At 42.7% G+C, this 18,958-nt stretch overlaps 1 protein-coding gene across 7 annotated transcripts in view; it reads right to left on the reverse strand.

Annotated features, from left to right (window-relative positions):
* Positions 1 to 1,996: 1,996 nt before the first annotated feature.
* POMGNT2 (protein O-linked mannose N-acetylglucosaminyltransferase 2 (beta 1,4-)) overlaps positions 1,997 to 18,958 on the reverse strand; it is a 64,541-nt gene continuing 47,579 nt past the window's right edge. For 4 of the 7 annotated variants that reach the window (XM_045005534.1, XM_045005532.1, XM_045005531.1 and 1 more), the window contains one exon: positions 1,997 to 4,500. In XM_045005534.1, coding sequence (XP_044861469.1) covers positions 2,672 to 4,408 — 1,737 coding nt within the window. In that variant the 5' untranslated portion in view covers positions 4,409 to 4,500 and the 3' untranslated portion in view covers positions 1,997 to 2,671. Of the gene's footprint in view, positions 4,501 to 15,142; positions 15,297 to 15,365; positions 15,384 to 15,404; positions 15,423 to 18,958 lie in introns of those variants that run through there. The other 3 variants (XM_045005538.1, XM_045005537.1, XM_045005535.1) reach the window with 3 other exon arrangements.

An 18,958-nucleotide genomic window follows, 5' to 3' on the forward strand; every position in this document is an offset into this window, starting at 1 on the left:
TGGGGGAAGTAACACCTGAACATACACATTTTTTGCAAAGCACAGAATCAAGTTCAAGGCTGGAAAGGACCATCATTGAGTCTGACCTCCTGTATATCACAGGCTACCGCCCCCGGACCTGCAAACTAAACCCAACATCTATGATCTTCTTCTGGAAAAAGGTGCTAGCACAATTTATCACCTTACTTTTGTATAAGTCTTAAGTTAATAGAATGTAATGGTTCAAAAAATGTAAGTCCATATCTACTGTAAGCTGTTAGTTTTTTTACAGACAATTATGTTTAGAGACGTTATGATACCACTGTGGATATGTGAAGACAATAAGTTAATGTGCTGTAACCAATTTGCAAACATTAGGAAGTTAGCTACAATAGAAAACTAATTAAATAAAAAGGGTTAGTCCACATTATGGGTAAAGGGCTGGCAAAATGGCATTCTAAAAATGAATGTTGCTTAGGTGCACTTTTTGTAACACACATACACGTACATGTGTCACATCAGCAGAGTTTATCATCAGAACACATAGAGCTTAATACCCAAAGCGATTTTTTTCTCAATACTTGTAAGAAGAAATTCAAAGTTCAGCGCTTTGAAGGCCCATTTCAGATGGAGACCTTGCAGATCTAGGGGCCAGAAACAGCCACCATTACGATGGGTAGTACCTTACTCATCAAGTAGTTCATCTAGTCCTAGGAACATAGAGGATGATAGAAATATCAACAGTCCCCTTTCAATTATATCATCAATCATCCATCATTCATCATTTGTGAAGCAAATGTGACTTCATCATAAATAAACCCCAAACCATGCTTGAAAATAAAACCAAACTTAATGGAAATGCATTCACAGAATACGTACCAGCCTCAAGGCCTACTTTGTACATCATTTTATTTATTTTCCAGCCCTCCTTTTAGTCATCAACACATTTTTAGCACTTCAAAACCGTATCATAATCTTGCCTGGAGACTCTCATTTCTCAGGTGGTCTCCCATTAATGGATCTCAATCCATTCCACTCCAGTTCTGCACAGGCAGCTGTGTAAAGGAGCACTTCCCAGTTTCTTTAACCTTAGTTATGAATTAAATTCTTCAAGCACCTTACCCAATAAGACATTAAGTACAGCATAGACCAAATCCCCTTGATTTCTCTGCAGCAGGCTAATTTAGGCACCCAGAGTTCTGACCCTACATGGTGTTACTTCATAAATACGGCCCAGTCAGACAGACCTCTCTCTCAAAAGCAACATAATTAAGGGCACAATCCTGGAAATACTCATTTAGATGATTGCAGGATAGAGCCTTATCTGACCCTTTTCAGAGTCCCAGAAATCCATCAAATTAAGAGGATAAAACCACAGCACCAGATCCTGATCACATTGATCCAGTGTAAATCTTTAATAACGCCACTGACCACCAGCACCAGAAGGGGGGGGGGCAGGGACATTGGAATCCACTTTGCCCTTGTCCCCCTCCCGCCTCTACAAAGAGGTTCTCATGCTCTTGCCACTGACTTCAGTGGAGTTCTTCTGGACTTCGGTGTAACCGAGATCAGAATTTGGCCCATAGCACACAATTTCTCTTCGGTATAATAGAGTGACACGTGCTAGTGATTACCTGTTAACTGTAGTCTTGTCTACTAACAGCCACTAAAAATCTCTGATCCCATAAGAGAGAGCTCACCTATTAATCAGAGTTAAGCAACCACCTGTTAAAGTGTCCATAGAATTATTAGTCCCTTGGTGGCTGTTGTGAACAGGGTTATACTGTACTTCAGAAAACAAAAGGTTTATGTAAATTGTTGTTGGAATAAACTGTACCCACCACCCTCCCTCCACCATTCCCCACCCATCCTACAGAACCGTAGACTAGTCTACAGCTTACAAAATGCAAACAGACCTTAAAACATAATAATTACTGCTTGCACTACCCACCCACACTCAGCTGTTTTACCCACTGCATCCCTTTTCATCTTCCGTCTGTTGCTTCTCCCTTTTAACAGTTTTTTGTGTTGCTACTGGGGTAGAGTAAAACCTGATTTTTAAACAGAATTGATGCTGCAGTCTTATTCCTTTCAGCCAAAATATGGAGAGAAGGAAAAAAGAGAGAAAGAGAGAGAAAGCGCAACCCACACATACATTTCACCCTGATCTTGGATAATTCTTACAAAACTATCATTTTGACAGATACGAAGAGGAAAGAACTCTTGAAGGGGTTTACAATAATTTAATGAATACTCTTGTACCAAATCCTGTACTTGAGTTACAGATACAGCTTTTAAAAATAAGTTATAATGGGAAAGACGATGACAATTGTCCATCTAGCCATATAATTGTAGTTTAATGCTGCACTTAAATACTCACTGCACGACAAAGATTCAAATCACTAGCAAATTACACACGATTCACTTCCATTCTGCTTTTCAAATTACAGGTATTCAGCTTGTAATTTCATTTCTGGAGGTTACGTTCAGGAACAGAGAGCTCTTACACCAAATGGAAATAAATGCCACCTAGAGAATTCACATATTAAATGCAATAAAATGGGCACTTCGGAATTGGCATGGTCTGGTCCTCTTCAGCCCTCTAAAGAAAACTACAGGACAACAGGTTTTTAAAACCACTGATGGGGTGGGGTGCACGGAAGGACTCGACACACGAGAGAGAGAGAGAGGGTTACGTACTACACAAGAGCACATCTGCGAAAGGTCCAAGGAGATTTTTGTTGAAGATGCAGCGGATCCACACCAGATATATCGTGAATGGCTTAATGTTTTCTGAAAAGGTGTGATTCTGGTGTGACAAAATATAAGGCATGTAAGTGTTTTCACCTTGCTCCTGTATCCACACTTCATATTTTACTTCCCTGACTTTCAGATACTTAAGGTTCCAGGGGATCTGCCAAGACACCGAGAGCTTCGCTTCACTAGTACCTTGGACAGAGGCTTGACACTTAGCATCCCTAACCTTGCCAGGGTACAGACCACTGGTCCACTTCTGCTTCTTGGGTCCAGGCTTTAATTTCACAGTTTGCCTGATCACCTGGATAAGGGAAGGGATGTCAACTCTTGTATCCTGGTAGACACGGAAAAGCCATTCCGGGTTCCGACAGCAGAGGTGGCGTGGAACCTCCTTGCTCTTTATTATGCGTTCTTGCTCTGCCTTGTCTAAGTGAGCAATTCCTCCCTGGTCCCATGGCCTGTCAGGAAAGGTTACAGTGTTTTCCTGATCAGTGTTCTGCCAGGCAATGTACTGGAGATCCATGCCAGGGAGCGCTGACAGTGTTTTGTATGGGGTGTAGTGTTCGGGGTTGATCGCATAAGGAAAGAGCTCCACGACAGTGGCCCCTCTTGGCAGGAAGAGAGACATCACTAACTGGGCTCCGTGCATGCTGACCAGCATGGATGCATTGCTGATCAGACGTACAATGTGAGAAAACGAATGGTCCTCTATGGAGACTGTAATGGTTTTCATCTGAAACTCCTGGGCAAGCGCCAAGATTAGTTCTGCCTCATTTAGGATTAGTCTGTTGATTGTTCGACTGAATACTACAATATACTCCTCACTGGCACTTTCTTCCAAGCTGACATTCAGCTTCTCCATCATGAACTTGGAGAAATGCCTGATCTCATTGCCAGAAACCAAGATGTTCGCCTTTGGTCCTTGTGGCTGAACAAATCCATATTGGTACCATGTGGTGATTTTGGACAGCCCGACGTAAGATTTGGTAAAACAAAGGAGCCTGCCCAAGGTTTTAAGCTGCTCTCTGAGAAGTGGCTGTTTGTTACTCAGTAACTTGTAGAGATCGAAGTGCAGGCCTTCATTCCACCCCTCCATGAAGAAGAGTCGTGACTCCAGATCCAAGTCTGGGAACTGCTGCATGGTGTAGAAGATCGGGAGGAGGTCGTCATGGAAGACATGCATCAAGTTGTCCGGGTTGAATCGGTTGGCGATGAGCGCCACATCAGGCACAAAGACCGGCTTTGGCATGAATTTCAATGCAGCAACTGGCAGTTCCACAAAGTTGAAATATTGGGTGTTGTGGTCCTCCACCGAGGAGAGATCAAGCAAGGCAGGCTGGAATCTCCTGGAGCCAAGGTTGGGAAGCATAACTGACGCGTTGCTGTGAAAGAAGACAAATTCCTCTGCCTCAGTGGAGTAACAGAGGGACTCAAAGCGGCAGATGCGATCTGTGTGCATCCTTCCTGTGCACACCATCCTGGTACCGTCCTCCACCAGGGCCTGAAGAGCCGCATGGTAGTCAATCTGGACCTGAGAGAGTTCCTGGGACTGGCGAGTGAGGACCAACTCTTCTTCAACCACAAAGACGTGCTCTCGCAGCTTGATGTATTTCCACAGCACAGCTGCAAGGGCAGACACTAGCAGGGCATTAAACACCGCTGCTATGTTCATTCTGTAGCTAGATCCTACCAAGACGACAGGTGGGGAACACAATGGAAAGAGACGACATCATTAATCCTCTTTGACATGGTGAAAGCAAAGCCCTGCAGAAAACAAAACAAGAAAGAAGCCATTGGAATCTCATTTTTACATCCCCACTATAAATCATATTTTAAGTATTCCAAAAAACAAAACAAAAAAAAGGGTTTGATTTCTCAGTATTTCCCTTCCCTTCCCAGGAAATGGGAGAGAGATGAAGGTAAGAAACTGTCCAAAACTGAACTCAAAGGGGTGAAAAAAATATTGGAAGCAGCTTCCCCTCTACTTTTAGTTCCTACCATTTAAGTAAAATAAATGTCAAGATTAATTTTGTGCATGTGTATTAGGCAATCTACGCAATTATTTTCACTAGGAATATGCTTCAAACCTAACTTTCTCAAACTATTTACAATAGGATAGCTCAGTAGAAAGGACAAATGGCCCAATGTTTAGAGCGTGAGAGACTTGGGTTCAGTTCTCTGCTTTGCCACGGCCTTCCTCTGTGGTCTTGGGCAAGTCACTTGAGCCCTTTTTGAAAGGTTTTTTAGGTGGAGGGGGGCTGATTTCACAGCAGACTCCACAACCTCACGAGAAGCAACTCCAGCAGTGCTTCTCATCGCTTGAGCTCTCACAGGTCTGGGGTGATGAAGCTGGCCCCTCTCTCCAAAGTATGGTCCCATGTGGCTATCTGGCCTGACTTTAATGTTGCCTCACACATCATTATCTGTTACCCCTCCAAATTATTGCTACTTCACGGCATGAACGGGGTGGGAAGGAAGGCGCAACAACAGACGCTGATGCAAGAATCATGCTGCTATTGGAAGAGAGGGGTTAGCAGGGTGGATGTGTAGATGCAAAGAACCTCTGGAGAGTCACACAGCTCTTGGATCCATTAGTAAACAACAGCGCAGGCCAACTTCATCCAAACAAATAAACAGGAAACAGAGTGAATGGAAACAATGGCCTGGATCTTCAGCTATGCTGTGCCCACATTGTGCCAGGCCACCAACACAGAGCAGTCAAACAGTAATGTACCCAACCATAAGTCAATTGCCAGGGGATCCTCCAGCAACACAGAGGAGTGGCTCCTACTCCAGTCCCCTTCATAGGAAGTGTGCCGGGGTTTGGGGCTATTGACAGCCGGAGTAATTTAGTGCATCCTTGAGGCTGCTTTACCTCATGACAGCGTAACACTGGACCCAGAGCACAGCCAGCCCAGGAGGAGGGATGGGGCTCCACACTTCCAAATTACACTGTGTTTCTTGGCTGAAGCCCAGGATTGATGGGTCTGAGTTGCCTACTCCTAAATATCTGCATAGGAGAGAGTTTGGCTCTTTGTTGGAGGGGTCACAGCTGTACTAACATGAACACACCCTTGTCCAGCAAGGGTGCAGCTGACACACACCAATACAGCTAACCTTTGATATGTCTAAAAGAAACACATTCCAGGCATTCCCTTCCCCCCAAGTGTGACGTTTTCAAAGGCATTCAGCATTAGGCTCGCTCTGTTCCCATTGAAATCTGCACACTTTTGAAAATCTCACCCTAGATTCATCTCTATGTTCTGGTGCAGGGACTCAGTGTTCCCTTTTTCCAATGGCAGAGGTCTTGGCAATTTCCATTTGAGAGGGCACCAGCCTCCTTTCATTTATTATTGGTTTATGTTATTGGTTTATGTTTGCGCATCAAATACATTATATTCTTCTGGACTTCAATTTATGCACCAATTCATCTGCAGCATTCCTGAGCTCCAATTTTCAGTATGTGTCAAATTCATTGTTAATCAGATTGCAAATAAATTGTAACCAAGACTCAGGGGGAATTATTGGAAGGACAATTTCTGATTGGTCTATGTCTGACCAAACCATTTCTAATTTTATTTGTAGGGAGTAGTTTAAACTGATTTTTGCTGTAAGTTTAAACTCACAAATGCTTAGGTAAGTCCAATTAATTAGTATTGATCCCTTTGCATTCTAAGTCAGACGTACATTGGCTTTGTTATTTTTATACTGTTGAACTGTGTAAAGCATTGCATGGCAGGTTGACAGCATACTCAGAATAATGTAATAGGCAGACTTTGTATATATATTTTTACACACACGTGTACACACAGGCACGTGGATACACACACACACACACACACAGAGGAATTTGGAAGTTATAGATAGTCTAAGCTCATTGTTAAGGAGGCCGATTGTAGAGGTGATCTTTGGGGATCCAAACTGCAGTTTCAGTTTGGTATCAGCCTTTGTTGGGAACAGAAACGAAGTCCGTCTCCTCCGGCAAGTAGACTGAATGAGTATCTAGCTCAGTAAGTGCCAGACAGCAAAAGGCAAAGAAAGATACGTTTGATTTCATGAGTCACCAGTGGTGGCACCGTTGAAACTTTGACCAAGGCCTTGTTTATGTCCAGAACAGCCCAGGCTCCACCATTAATAGCCATCAATTGGTGTAGCTGCACTGGTGCTGACCTGTAAATGTAGAAGAGGCCACTGAGTTTTAGGGGGAGGGAATAATCCAAGGGCTAAGATCTTACACTTGCAGGTCGATCTAAATTTATTTTGTTGATCAACATTTCTACTTCAGTGCTGGATCTATTGTTTCCAAAGCATGTTTCACTTTTCTTTTTTCTACTTCGCTATTCTTGTAAATAATCTAGCAATAGTATTACACCGCGTAAACAGCCTGTCTTTTTAGCTGTAAGTCCAGTACATGATGGAAATTGTTTTAAGTAGCAATATCAATCAAACAAAGAAGAAGATAGAGTCCAAGTGACCTCCTTCAAAGCATACTGCTCAGTACATAAATAGCAGATCTGGAAGAAAGCCTTTAGCTCGAAGAATTTAAAATGCTTAAAATAAGGGTCAATCCGAGGGCAGCACAAAACTTAACATCTGTTTTTCAGAACCACTAAGTGTACAAAACTTCTCCTGAAGTCAACAGGAGCTGCTAGCACTCAGCACCTCTGACAAATAAACCAGGTCTTTAACTTATTTTACTCTAACATGAAAAAAATGTCAAAGAGTCACCTGAGGTATCCATCTTCAAACACTCCTAAACTCATCTAGATCTGAACTGGAAACCCCGAGGTGGAAGGTTGTGTGTCTCACCAAAAAACTCTGAGAGCCATGCAGTCCTCCTTAGAGAAAAAGTCTATTCTAATATTTCTTTATCCTACCAGCCCTCAAGGGACAGCATAAGAACTAGTTTCGATTGGTTTCTAACTTTATTTCTGAAAAGTGGTCCTAATGGATCTCTCTCACAAATACACATGTTAACATCTGTCATTTTACACATTGTTGCATTAGTGCCTGTACAACTACTGTAGTAAATAACTCCGCTTTTTAACATCCTCTGTAAACTGATTTCCTTCCTCCCCTCCCTACAGCAGATCTTTCACTTCTTTGCACTTAGCCGAGGTCAGTGTGTTTTCTTTAACCATCCAAGTTTCAGGGATGGATGTTAAAAGCCAGGATTGCTGAAGGAATCCATCATCATACTTGTTCCCAGTTGCTAGAGATGCATAAATCCTGGTTCATACTGTTTGGCTGAAGGCTGCTTTTGCTGGAGGTGAACAAAGAAAAACTGGGCAGGCGCAGGATTTAGGGAGGAAAGAGAAAAGTCACTGGCACAACTGAATTGTGGAGCTGCAATTTTAGGATTTTTCTGGAATGTTTACAGTCCTGCAGAAAATGAGTACCTTTCATTTTCTTTTCTCTTACACGTACAGTGAACGCAGCGCTAGGGGAGATGCTGGATGGACAGCCCTAAGGGCTGAAGTCTTTTGCTCATTAACAAAAAGGTACAACTCAAACAGTGGTAGTGCAAGCTGCCCCATGCTGTTTCACTTATGTGCCTCTACTCAGTCAGGATGAACCACATCCAAGGGAAAGAGAACCAGATAGCCAGTCTCCAAATCCACTGGCTTCTCAGCTTCTCTCAGTTGCCATAGGGGTTTTCTGATGTGGATAGCTGCCATGGGGAAGTATATAATTTTGAAACTGTTAAAAGCTTCCAAGTAAGAGAGAGAGCCTTCACCATGGAAATAACTTTAGTTACTTAACCTCTCCGCCTCCACATCCCTTCCTGCGGCATGAGAGTTATTCTGCATCTCTCCATCACAGGTGTGTTGGAAGGAAAGTTTAATATCTGCAAGCACTTTGCAAGTGAAAAGCGCTATATAGGCAGGCCAGACAGATTGTTCAATGCCACTCATCCCCTCAGTTCTTCAAACAGCTCTTCAACCTTGAGGGGAAAATGGGAGCATAGTGGTTCAGAACTGCTTCCCCTACAAGCCCATCCACCCACCCACCATGCCATTTTTCAGTGCCATGCCCTCAATCTAGAGCAATGGTTCTTAAACTTTTTGTATTGGCGACTCCTTTCACACCAAGCCTCTACGTGTGATCCCTCCCCTTATAAATTACAAATGGGGAGGGGGTAATTTTAATTTAACAGGGTCTCAGGGCTGACAGCCCCCACGCATGGCCGCGCTCACAAGCCCTATGTAACCACCTCATGACCCCCTGAGGGGTTGTGACCTGCTGTTTGAGAATCCCTGCTCTACAGAAATGTGCGTCTCAGTCACCAAGGATGCTGCGAGGATTGACCAATTGAAATGTTCAAGAACTCTCATTCGGCAGCACTGGAAGGAACGACAGCACACAGATTGGAGCCTCGCCAGAAGGAACACTTGTAAAAAGCACATGGAGCCTTCTTGCTGCCAAGCTCAAAGGGCTATGGTGCCCCAAAGGAGGTTCCCTTGAGGATTCCTGACACAGACAGGTTAGTGGAGAGGAGTGAAAGAGAGAGAATCACAACCACCAGACTGCCCTGGCAGGAAGCTTGATGATGGCTGGTGGCAGCTGACACCTGGCAGTGTGATGGCTGAGATGGGGAGGGTCTGGGTGCAAAGGAAGTGGGAGAAGACAGATTTGCTGAAAAAAAGCTCTGAGGCATGGAGCCGAGACACACAGCACACTCAGCACCAGGAGGATTAGGAAGTTGGAGGGGCCTCTCTAGTTTCCAGTAGGAAAGAGGGGTGGACAGAGACTGGAAGAAGAAGAGCACAGTCTTGAGGAAGCAGCCGTTTGTCTTTGGTTGCTTTAATTTTAATTCAAATAGCCAATGAGGAGGAACCTAAGGGAAGGTGGGCTGCCAGCAGCTTCCCCTTTCCATCCTCTAGCAATTGGGCTAACTAGTGTTCATGGCTCCCTATCCTCAAACCTCAGTTCAACTATTACTTTTTAGTTAATATTTATAACTGATAAGCAGGTAAACCCTTCAGCAGCTCACGTATGCTCGGAAAAATCACGTTTCATAGACTCAGAGGCTCTGTCTGCAATTAAACAACTATGTCTGGCCAGTGCCAGATGACTTGGGAATGCAGGGCTCAGGCTCCGGGGCTGTTTAATTATGGTGTGGGCATTCGGGCTCAAGCTGGAATCTAGGCTCTGGGACCCTCCCCATCGCAGGGTCCCGGAGCCCAGGTTCCAGCCTGAGCGGGAACATCTGCACCCCAACCCATAGCCCAAGCCCCACCAGCCTGGGTTACATGACACAGGCCAGAAGCAGATGCTTGGGTATGTCTATACTGCAATTAGAGTATCTTGCAGGATTTTCATTAGCATTATGTAAGATTTGATACAGTAACTAAGTTTTTCTCTGTTAATTGGTGCTTATTTCAGAACACCATATATTCATGAGTGAAGCCTGCCTGCTTACAGTAGGTGCTGCCTTGTTCAGGAACACTTTGATGTCTGCTTCAATAAGAGAGGTAACTGAAACTAATTATTAAAGGGGAACACGCTTGTCAAAATTAATATATTTTAAAAAAGATCTTATTAATAACATCCACAGATTATTACAATTGAAAGAATTTTAAAGAGCAGGTTTTTTCTGCCATGTTTTTCTTATTATTATTTCTTGCATTATCACGCAGCTTGGACAATTAAAAAAAAAGTAGATTCAACAGTATCACCATAGTTTACAAGTCAGTCACTCTGGTTCTCTGACATTAGCAGAATGCTCCAATGTTTGGACTGCAAACAATGCAGAGAAACATGTCTTCCTCTTTAGCCCAGATCCTCTAAGGTATTTAGGTGCTTAACTCCCATTGCAATCTGGACCTTTTTTTCCCAGCCTCCCTTTCCATGACCCTAGCAGGCCACCAGGAGAGAATAAAGTTCTTCACCTTGCCTACCAGCAGGGATGGAACTGTAGCAAGAGGCACTGCCAATAGCTAGTCAGGCTCTGACCATGGCATCTGAGACACCTTTCCCCAAACTCCTGACTTCTCCTCCTGACAACTCACCGCAGAGCAAGGTGAAGAGGAAATGAGTAGGAACAGACAGTGTCCCAAGTGGCCAGGAGACTGTAGTGCCAAGTGGAGGAGGTAGCAGTCTTGCCCTCCAACCATCCTCAGACTGGATCAATATTGGGAAAGTCAAGGGAAGAGACAGGAGGCTTGGCTGAGGAGTGTGGCACAGACGGAGGCAAAAGAAGAAGACTGAAGATTTTTCTCAGGACCTCATGTACAGGTGGGATAGAGGAAAGAAAAAAAATGTCTGATGGAGATCGGGATGGTAGGAAAGAAATGAGGGATCCTGTATAGTCAGGCCAAAGAAGATGATCTGGGGTTATTTAAAAGTTGATATTTTTAAATTGTGATCAACTCCCACCCATGCCCCAGAAGGATGGGTAGTGTGTAGTCCCAGAGGGATGGGTAGTGTGTAGTGACAATAGATTCTAGGTTTGCAGTGGATGATGGTGATTTAAAAAAAAAATTCACTTGAAAGTTTGGGAAACAAACATCTACACTGCTATTCAGTTTTGTAAACCCTGATGTTGGATTGTTTCTGCAGTACACGACTCTCCCTTTTCTTTGAGGGTTTATTTGGTGGAGTAGGAGGGAATTGGGAATCAGACTCAGGATCAGATTTTGTTACAAGCCCTCCACATGAACATTCCCAATGCAGACACTGAGTAGGAACTCCACACACAGAGGGCTGGCAGGATCAGGACCCTTAGACATACTTCTGTAAAGGGACCCACCTGCACACAGTTCTATTACTGTGAATGAGATAAATGAGATGAAATAAAGTGTCACTTGAGTGGGTCCCTTTTGCAGGATCAAGGCCTCAGGCCTACTCTCATCAGTGAAGTCAGTCATGTGCAAACCTGTTTGCAGATGGGTCTTAATTTGGACACTGCGAATTTTAAGATAATGTTTTATGGTATGTAAAATGGTCAGTAACCACTAGTTTTCATATGGAGGGGGAGCTCTTTGTCCAGCTCTTTAAGTTCAACAGAAGGAAAAGGCAGCACTGAGACTTCAAAGCCAGAAGAGGGTCCCAAGAACTGTTTGCTTTCAGTGGGGCTGCTCACACGCATGGAATGAAGCAAAAGCACAAGAGTCTGTAAGACCAGGGCCTGTATGGATACCACTCCATCCCTACCACCAGACTTTTTCCCTCTGGCCTGCTAGAAATGTATGGCAGGAGTGCAATATGGTCCAGTGACAAGGCACAGGACTGGGAGTCAGGAGCCCCAGTTATGCAACTGTTAATAGTGAGAATAGTGATACTTAGTGAAACACTACAGAAGTGTTATCATTGTCCTCAACACCTAAAGCTTAACAGAAAATTAAATTGCCCTCTCACAGGTTCTCAGCCACATTAGTTCAAAATTACTAATGTAACTGACTGTGTATTTTTATTATAATCTAGGAAGGAAATTAGAGGAAGAAAACAAATCTTAGAATTAACATAAAAAAATGCAGAACCCCCACCCCCTACCAAACCACTCTTACAGGATCTACAGAAAAACAAGATAATCTTTCTGAGAAACTGATTAAGGGAAAATGATCTTTATCAAGAGGGAATGAAGTTTCTAAGAGTGATTTTCTCCCGGATACGAGTAATGGCAACTTACTGTTTGCATCCAAGGATCTTTGATAGGTCTCATCACTGTGGTATCTCAAGCTTTGTCCACACTGGACTTTCGTCAGCAAAACTTTTGTCGTTCTGGGGTGTAAAAAACCAAAAAACCCGCAACAACCCCCACCCCTCCCCACTGCCCGAACAACAGACGTTTTGCTGACGAAAATGCCGTTGTGAACAACGCTATGTCAGCAGGTGTGCTCTCCTGCAGACAAAGCTACCACCGCTCATTGGAGGTGGATGTTTTTTGTCGGCGGGAGAGCTCGCCGACAAACAGCAACTACCTGTGTGCCTTTTAACAGCATGGCTATAGCAGCACAGCTGTGTTGTTAAAAGGTGCGTAGTGTAGACATAGCCTAAGTACTTCCCAGGTACATTCAATCTGCATAGCAAAGTCCCTAGTAGACTTCACAAGCCTTCTTGTCCCTCTCCCTTCTCCAGTAGAAGAGATTCTACACACACAGACAAAGCTGTAAATTCCTGCTTCTTTTATGGTCACAAGGGAAATATCTGGAAGGGCTGGTGAGAAAACAGGACAGAGTCAAGAGTTATTTGTTTTATTCCTAGCCCTGACACTGACTTCCTGTGTGACTATGCACAAGTCACAAACTCTCTGCGCCTCAGTTTCATCATCCTATGAACCGTACATAATTGATCATAATGTGATTTAAATAAGTAATGTTCATAAACCATTGAGTCATCCAATTGAAGTGCTGTATATTAAGTAATTGATATATTTTGTAAGTAAATTTCTTACTAAAAAGCAGGAAACTACAGATGTGCTGATTTTTTAAAAAGAAAAAAGCAGCTTTGTAGAATAACTACAAAATCATGAAAAGACTAAGCCATGTAGTTGAAGTAGCAAATACCATTAATCAAGTCTGCCTTAGAAGAGAAATACATAAAACAGAACACCTGAAGTTTCAATTCTCAAATGGGATTTTAAAAATAGGGCTATAACAGAAAAGTATAATATCAAAAATGTTTAAATTTTTTTTTGAAACCTCAGTATCAACTGACAGTCATCAACAAAACAAGTTTATTTTTATTCTAAGGCTTCATCTAAATCAAAAACCTTGCTCTATAGGTCGGCAAACAAGAAGATAGGTTCTCCATATAACATTTCCTTTTGTTAAATGCTCTCCATTTCAAATATAGCTTCGCTATGAAAAGGAAAATAAAGTACGCTACAAGGGGGAAAGATTTTTTTCAAAGGCACATATAGCAGTTAGGTGCCTAATGCCCATTGGCCCATGCATCTAACTACAGTTGTGCCTTTGGAAAAAAATTTCCCTCATGTAATCAATTTCTTTCATAGTCATTCAGAGCTGGATAGCAACTTTCAAGCTACTGTATTCCATTGAAATAACCTTTATTCATACTGTTCTCATCTATCAAAATGTCTGACCTCTAAAAGGCTCAAAAATACAGTATTGCCAACCCCAAATATTGAAAGAGTCAGGGTCTGAAAAAAAAATATATCAGGAGATGGAGTTAAATATTAAGAAATTTTTAATAAATAATAAATTGAGTCTTTTTATTTGTGTTCTGGTTTACAAGCTTTTAGGGGTCCCATTTTAAAGCTTTTCTCCACAACCATGAAGGCTGGAAACTTTCACTAATAACAAAAATCTGAGATTGTCATGTAACCACATGACTTCAGCAGCTGGAGCTTTAAATAAAACTACTGTCAGAAGAGTTGACAATGCCTCTCTGGGTACGTGCCTGGGAGCCGAAGCACTGGGAGCCGAGGCACTTGAAGACTCACCAACCCAAAACACTCTAGTTGATGGAGGAGAGGTGAAGGAAACTGTTAATAAACAAGAGTTCACACCTGTTAACCTTTACTCACAAGAGTAATCACACTGAAATCAATGGCTCCTCTCACATGAATCAGACTATATTGGAGCCAATGATGCTAATCAATAAGAAAAAAGCTGCAGGATCTTTCCCTTTTTTTTTGGTAAGCAACAAGTCTTCATTAACAATAAAAATGCATATCAGGAAAACCACTAATAAGAGATCTGATTGACAAGTTAAAAAATAACTCCAAGGGGGAAAAAAAAGAATTTGCCAATCCCGCAAAACTAATATGAATATCCAGAAAGTGTTGATCCCAAAATGCACTCAAGCAATATGAATCTCAATGACTCTGGGTTTTAGTAGCCATTTGTTTCTATATTCTTCCTCCTCCTCATAAAAGAAACAGCTTGGGTACTGTCTGGATAGAAATTTAAAGGGATAGTGCAAAACTGTCTTTATAACCATTAGTATGAGCAATTCAGGTTTCCCATTTAGCATGGTGTCTGGAACCGTTTCTATGTGCTAGAAATTCTAAGCAGGAGCCTAAAATGTTAGCAGCCCAGCACAGCCAATAAGAACATTAAAAAGCCTCCTAGGTTGACAGGCTATACAGTGACATGTTCTGTAGAGACAGTAAAACTGTCCAGTGGAGAATTTTTTTTAAGAAGCCCTAGAATTCAGTCTATATCCGAAACAGGATTTCCTCCCCACAAATCATTTGTTCCAAAATACTCAAACAAAAAAAATGCATGAAGGCTGGGATTATACATTAAATACTGATCACCCACACAATCACGGAGGAAACATTCAGACAAATTAATTGGAACAGTGGTCTGATACACACATTAAAAACCCCAAGAAGTGCACTATAAAAAGGTGGGCAAACAGAGCAACCTCCAAAATTGAAGTCAGAGCCGAATGTGAGCTCGACAGCTAACAGAGAATGATTACAATTAACACTCACCAAAGCAGTACATTAATTCAGAGCATCTGCAACCTCCTTAATCCTTGGAAAAAAACTATCCCTAACAGATTAGGATTTCAGCACATGCATGCACACCTGATCTGCTATATAAAAGGAAACGATACCCACTGCCTCTCTTTCACAAGAAAAAGAAAAATCTTAAATCTATTTCTTGCAGGGAAACCCTCCCTCCAATCTCCCCCCCCCCAAAAAAAATATCTACCAGAGCAGTAACCAGTGCACCATCCGCAGACTGAGCTACCTTTCTCCCCCAGCTCTGACTCTGAGCATGCTCTGTCTATCAGCAGTGTCCTATCGCTCCAGCTGGCTCACCTCAATTTGTTAGCCTCCCAGAGGTCAGCCTTGCATGCAGGATGATTTGCTGCAGTATTCCTGCAAATTCCCCAAAGGGCAGCCACGGTGAAACAAATACAATGGTGCTGTTTTACACAGCTGAGCATGTCTAGGAGACAGACAGAAAGCTGTTTTACTGGTTGTTTTTTTAAACCAGAGCTTGCTTTTAGGTTCATAAATAAATAAATAAATAAAGGCTCCACACAAAGAAACAAAAGCGATTGGGGGGGTGAGGAGGGAGGGCAGAAAGAATGCTAATCACCAGAAAAGGAGAAAGCTACTGTAAATGCCTTTTGGCAATTCCTTCAGCAACTTGTAAAAGCTTTGCTAGCTATGACGGTCAGTGAATGGCTCAGTATAGAACATGCTACAAGCATACACCTTCACAATATAGGGGATCGTGTTTTTAAACAAACTATTTCTTACTGTGAAAACAGTTTTTGTGGATACAAAAGTCACAAAATTTAACTGTATTTAATATGAAAACACTGAACTGGGTCCAAGTTAGATCGGAGCAATTGCTTCTCAGTCCACTGGGTGGGTGCAAGCTCAGAGTGATTTTCCTAGCATCTGCCTGCAGAACTCAATCCCCCACTTGCTGAGTTCAGCAGACTAGTTTAGAAGATTTGTGCTCAGTTTTGATTTGTCAAGTCCCCGATCCTGAATTCAGATCCAGGCCCAAGAGCCCAATTCTGCAAACACCACTGAACAAAATGCTTATGACTTGGAGTAGTCTCACAGCAACCAATGGAATGACTGAGATTACTCCCAATAGTAAAGCCCCAATAGTAAATCTCACACACACACACAAACACAATAAAAATGGTTGCCCTCAGACAAGATGCAGGGTTTCTCTTGCTCCTGGCAACAATTATCCTAGCTGCTCGAAGGAGAAAGTACAAAGCCCCATCCACATACCTTAATTATTCACATTTTGTGTAAGGGGCATTTGGTTTGAAAAACTCTCAGCTATGAATGGTAGCGGTATGCTACCTGGAGCCCTTTTTGAAAAGTGTAGGAAGAGCAGCCCAGAGCAGTCAAGCTGGCATCTCTTTTTTGACTCATACTATAAATCATAAGGGAGAAGGCTACATGGATTTATGCTACATATACACTGGGTCATACTGTAATTTCACACTTTGGATTTATACCAGTTGGACCTATTAGCTATTTGGCCAATTCTAGCATAATTGTCTCCAGGAGCACCACATGTACTGATTTGGATCTTGATCCTGTAAACCCTTTTGTATGTGCATAATACTACTACACAGTCCAATCGAACTTAAAGAGACTACTCGCATTTGTAAAGTTACATGTGAAAGTATTTGCAGGATTAAGACCTGAGTTTGTTTCTAATTTAGGGGGGTTGAGTGTGAATTTTTGTAATATTAAAAGACAAATAAAAACCAAATATGCAAGGGGGAAAAAAACCACCACACCAACCAACCAAAGTATTCTGTAAAACTGACAAAGCAAGACCTTCAAAGTAAGTCTGATGAAAAGATGACCCAAAAGTAATGTTATTTGCATTAGAGAAGCACAGGATTAAAACATATGGTTTCTGATGCGCTGCTCTAGAGCACTGCTTTTCTGCCTTAGCACTCTCATACAGAACAAGCAAAAAGGATCTTGCAAACACAACAGAGAGAGACTGCCCAGAGTCATCCTTCTGTCTTTAACTCACCTCACTGTACGTTGGCAATGCAGGGGCCAGAGGAAGTAGGGCAGTGAGTTGTGGGTCAGGATAGAAGCTTTTAGTCTGCTCATACTGAGCTTCAAAGTTTTAACTACACATGGAAATAGCTATATCTATCTCAGGCCTGCCGCTACGGGAGTCAACATGACCCACAATTGTACAGTCCTTGCACACGCAATACTTTCAAGGCCCAATCTAAACCCCACTGAAGTCAATGGGAGTCTTTTCACTGACTTTAGAGGTTTTCAGATCAGCCCCTTAATTATTTCAGTGGGAACTTTGGTTTCCAAGGACTGCACCACTAGGCCCTTCAATCTTAGATAATTGACTTTGTTTGGAAAAACAAACTGGTCTTTATTTACCAATAAGAACATCCCTTTATAACAACGGAGGTGTTTCTAGGGATTTAAAGAAGTGTGGCTTATCATGTCAAGAGGAGGTTGGTTCACATGGCACATTGTAAAGTAATGCATGTACTATAAGGTGCACGCGCAGCAAAAACACTCACTCATAGGAGAAATATCAAGATTGTTGTGCCTCCAAAAATACGTAAATCTTATTATAGTATCTAGATTTTCAATGTCCTCCCAACACAGGGGAAAATAACCCATAATTTAATGGAATTTTGGCATTTGTCAAACTCAATGTCCCTTTAAGATGTAACCCCAAGGTTAAAGGTTTACAATGAGAACCCTGATCCAGTAAAGCACTTCAGCTTAATTTTAAGCACACAGTCCCATTGAAGTCAACTCATATGCTTAAAATGGAGCACAAAACTAAAGGACTTCACTGGATTGGAGCCAGAAACAGTATGACAGTGTGACCCTCACCCTGCCATGAGCTGCGTGTAGACAGATCCTTGTGTTGTAGGGTACATCTGCACTGCAGCGGGGAGGTATGATTCCCGGCAGGGGTAAACATGCTAGCTCAGCTCAAGCTAGTGAGCTAAAAACAGCAGTGTGGATACTGCAGCACTGGCAGGAGCTCGGGCTAGCCACCAGAGCTTGGACCAAGAGGGCTGGGTGGGCTTGGACTAGGGTTGCTAACCCTCCAGGATTGACCTGGAGTCTCCAGGAATTAAAGATCAATCTCTAATGAAAGGTTATGTCATGGAGTGAAACCTCCATGGAACACTCAACCAGAACTGGCAACCCTAGCTTGGGCTGGGGCAGCTACCCCAAGCCATTCCTTGTGCTGCAGTGTCCACTCTGCTCTTTTTAGTGCACTAGCTTGAGCTGAGCTAGCGCAAGTCTGTCTGCACTAGGAATCACACCTCCCAGCAGCTATGTAAACATATTGGTAGAGTCCCACTGAAGCGAATGGGGCTCCGCATGGACACAGGGGGTCCCCCCAGGATCGGAGCCTTGGTAACTTAATTAAACATAACATTTGATTATAAAGCCCCTGTAATAGTAACTACAGTATTTGTCTGTTACTAGTGTGGTACAAAACAAACTGTTGCAGCCCCAGACTGCAGTCAAATAAGCTGCCCGCTGCACACGGGCCCTGAGCCAGGAGAATGCTAGTCAAACCTCATTAAGAGATCAATAAATATTTAATTCACATTGTAAAGTTTCAACCTTTAAACACAGCACCACGTAAAGAAAACAATGAACGTTTTGGAATCCCCCAAAAGTGCTACCACATAAACAGACTGGCAGAGAGGTTTGAATAGCCTTCTTTTAGGCCAAGGGAGGGCAAGCAGCAAGGAAACAGTGTTGTTTACGGAATCTTTGCCTTGTACATAGATATTGCAGGAGAACCTG

Source organism: Mauremys mutica, chromosome 2, assembly GCF_020497125.1.
Source record: "Mauremys mutica isolate MM-2020 ecotype Southern chromosome 2, ASM2049712v1, whole genome shotgun sequence".
Lineage (NCBI taxonomy): Eukaryota > Metazoa > Chordata > Testudines > Geoemydidae > Mauremys > Mauremys mutica.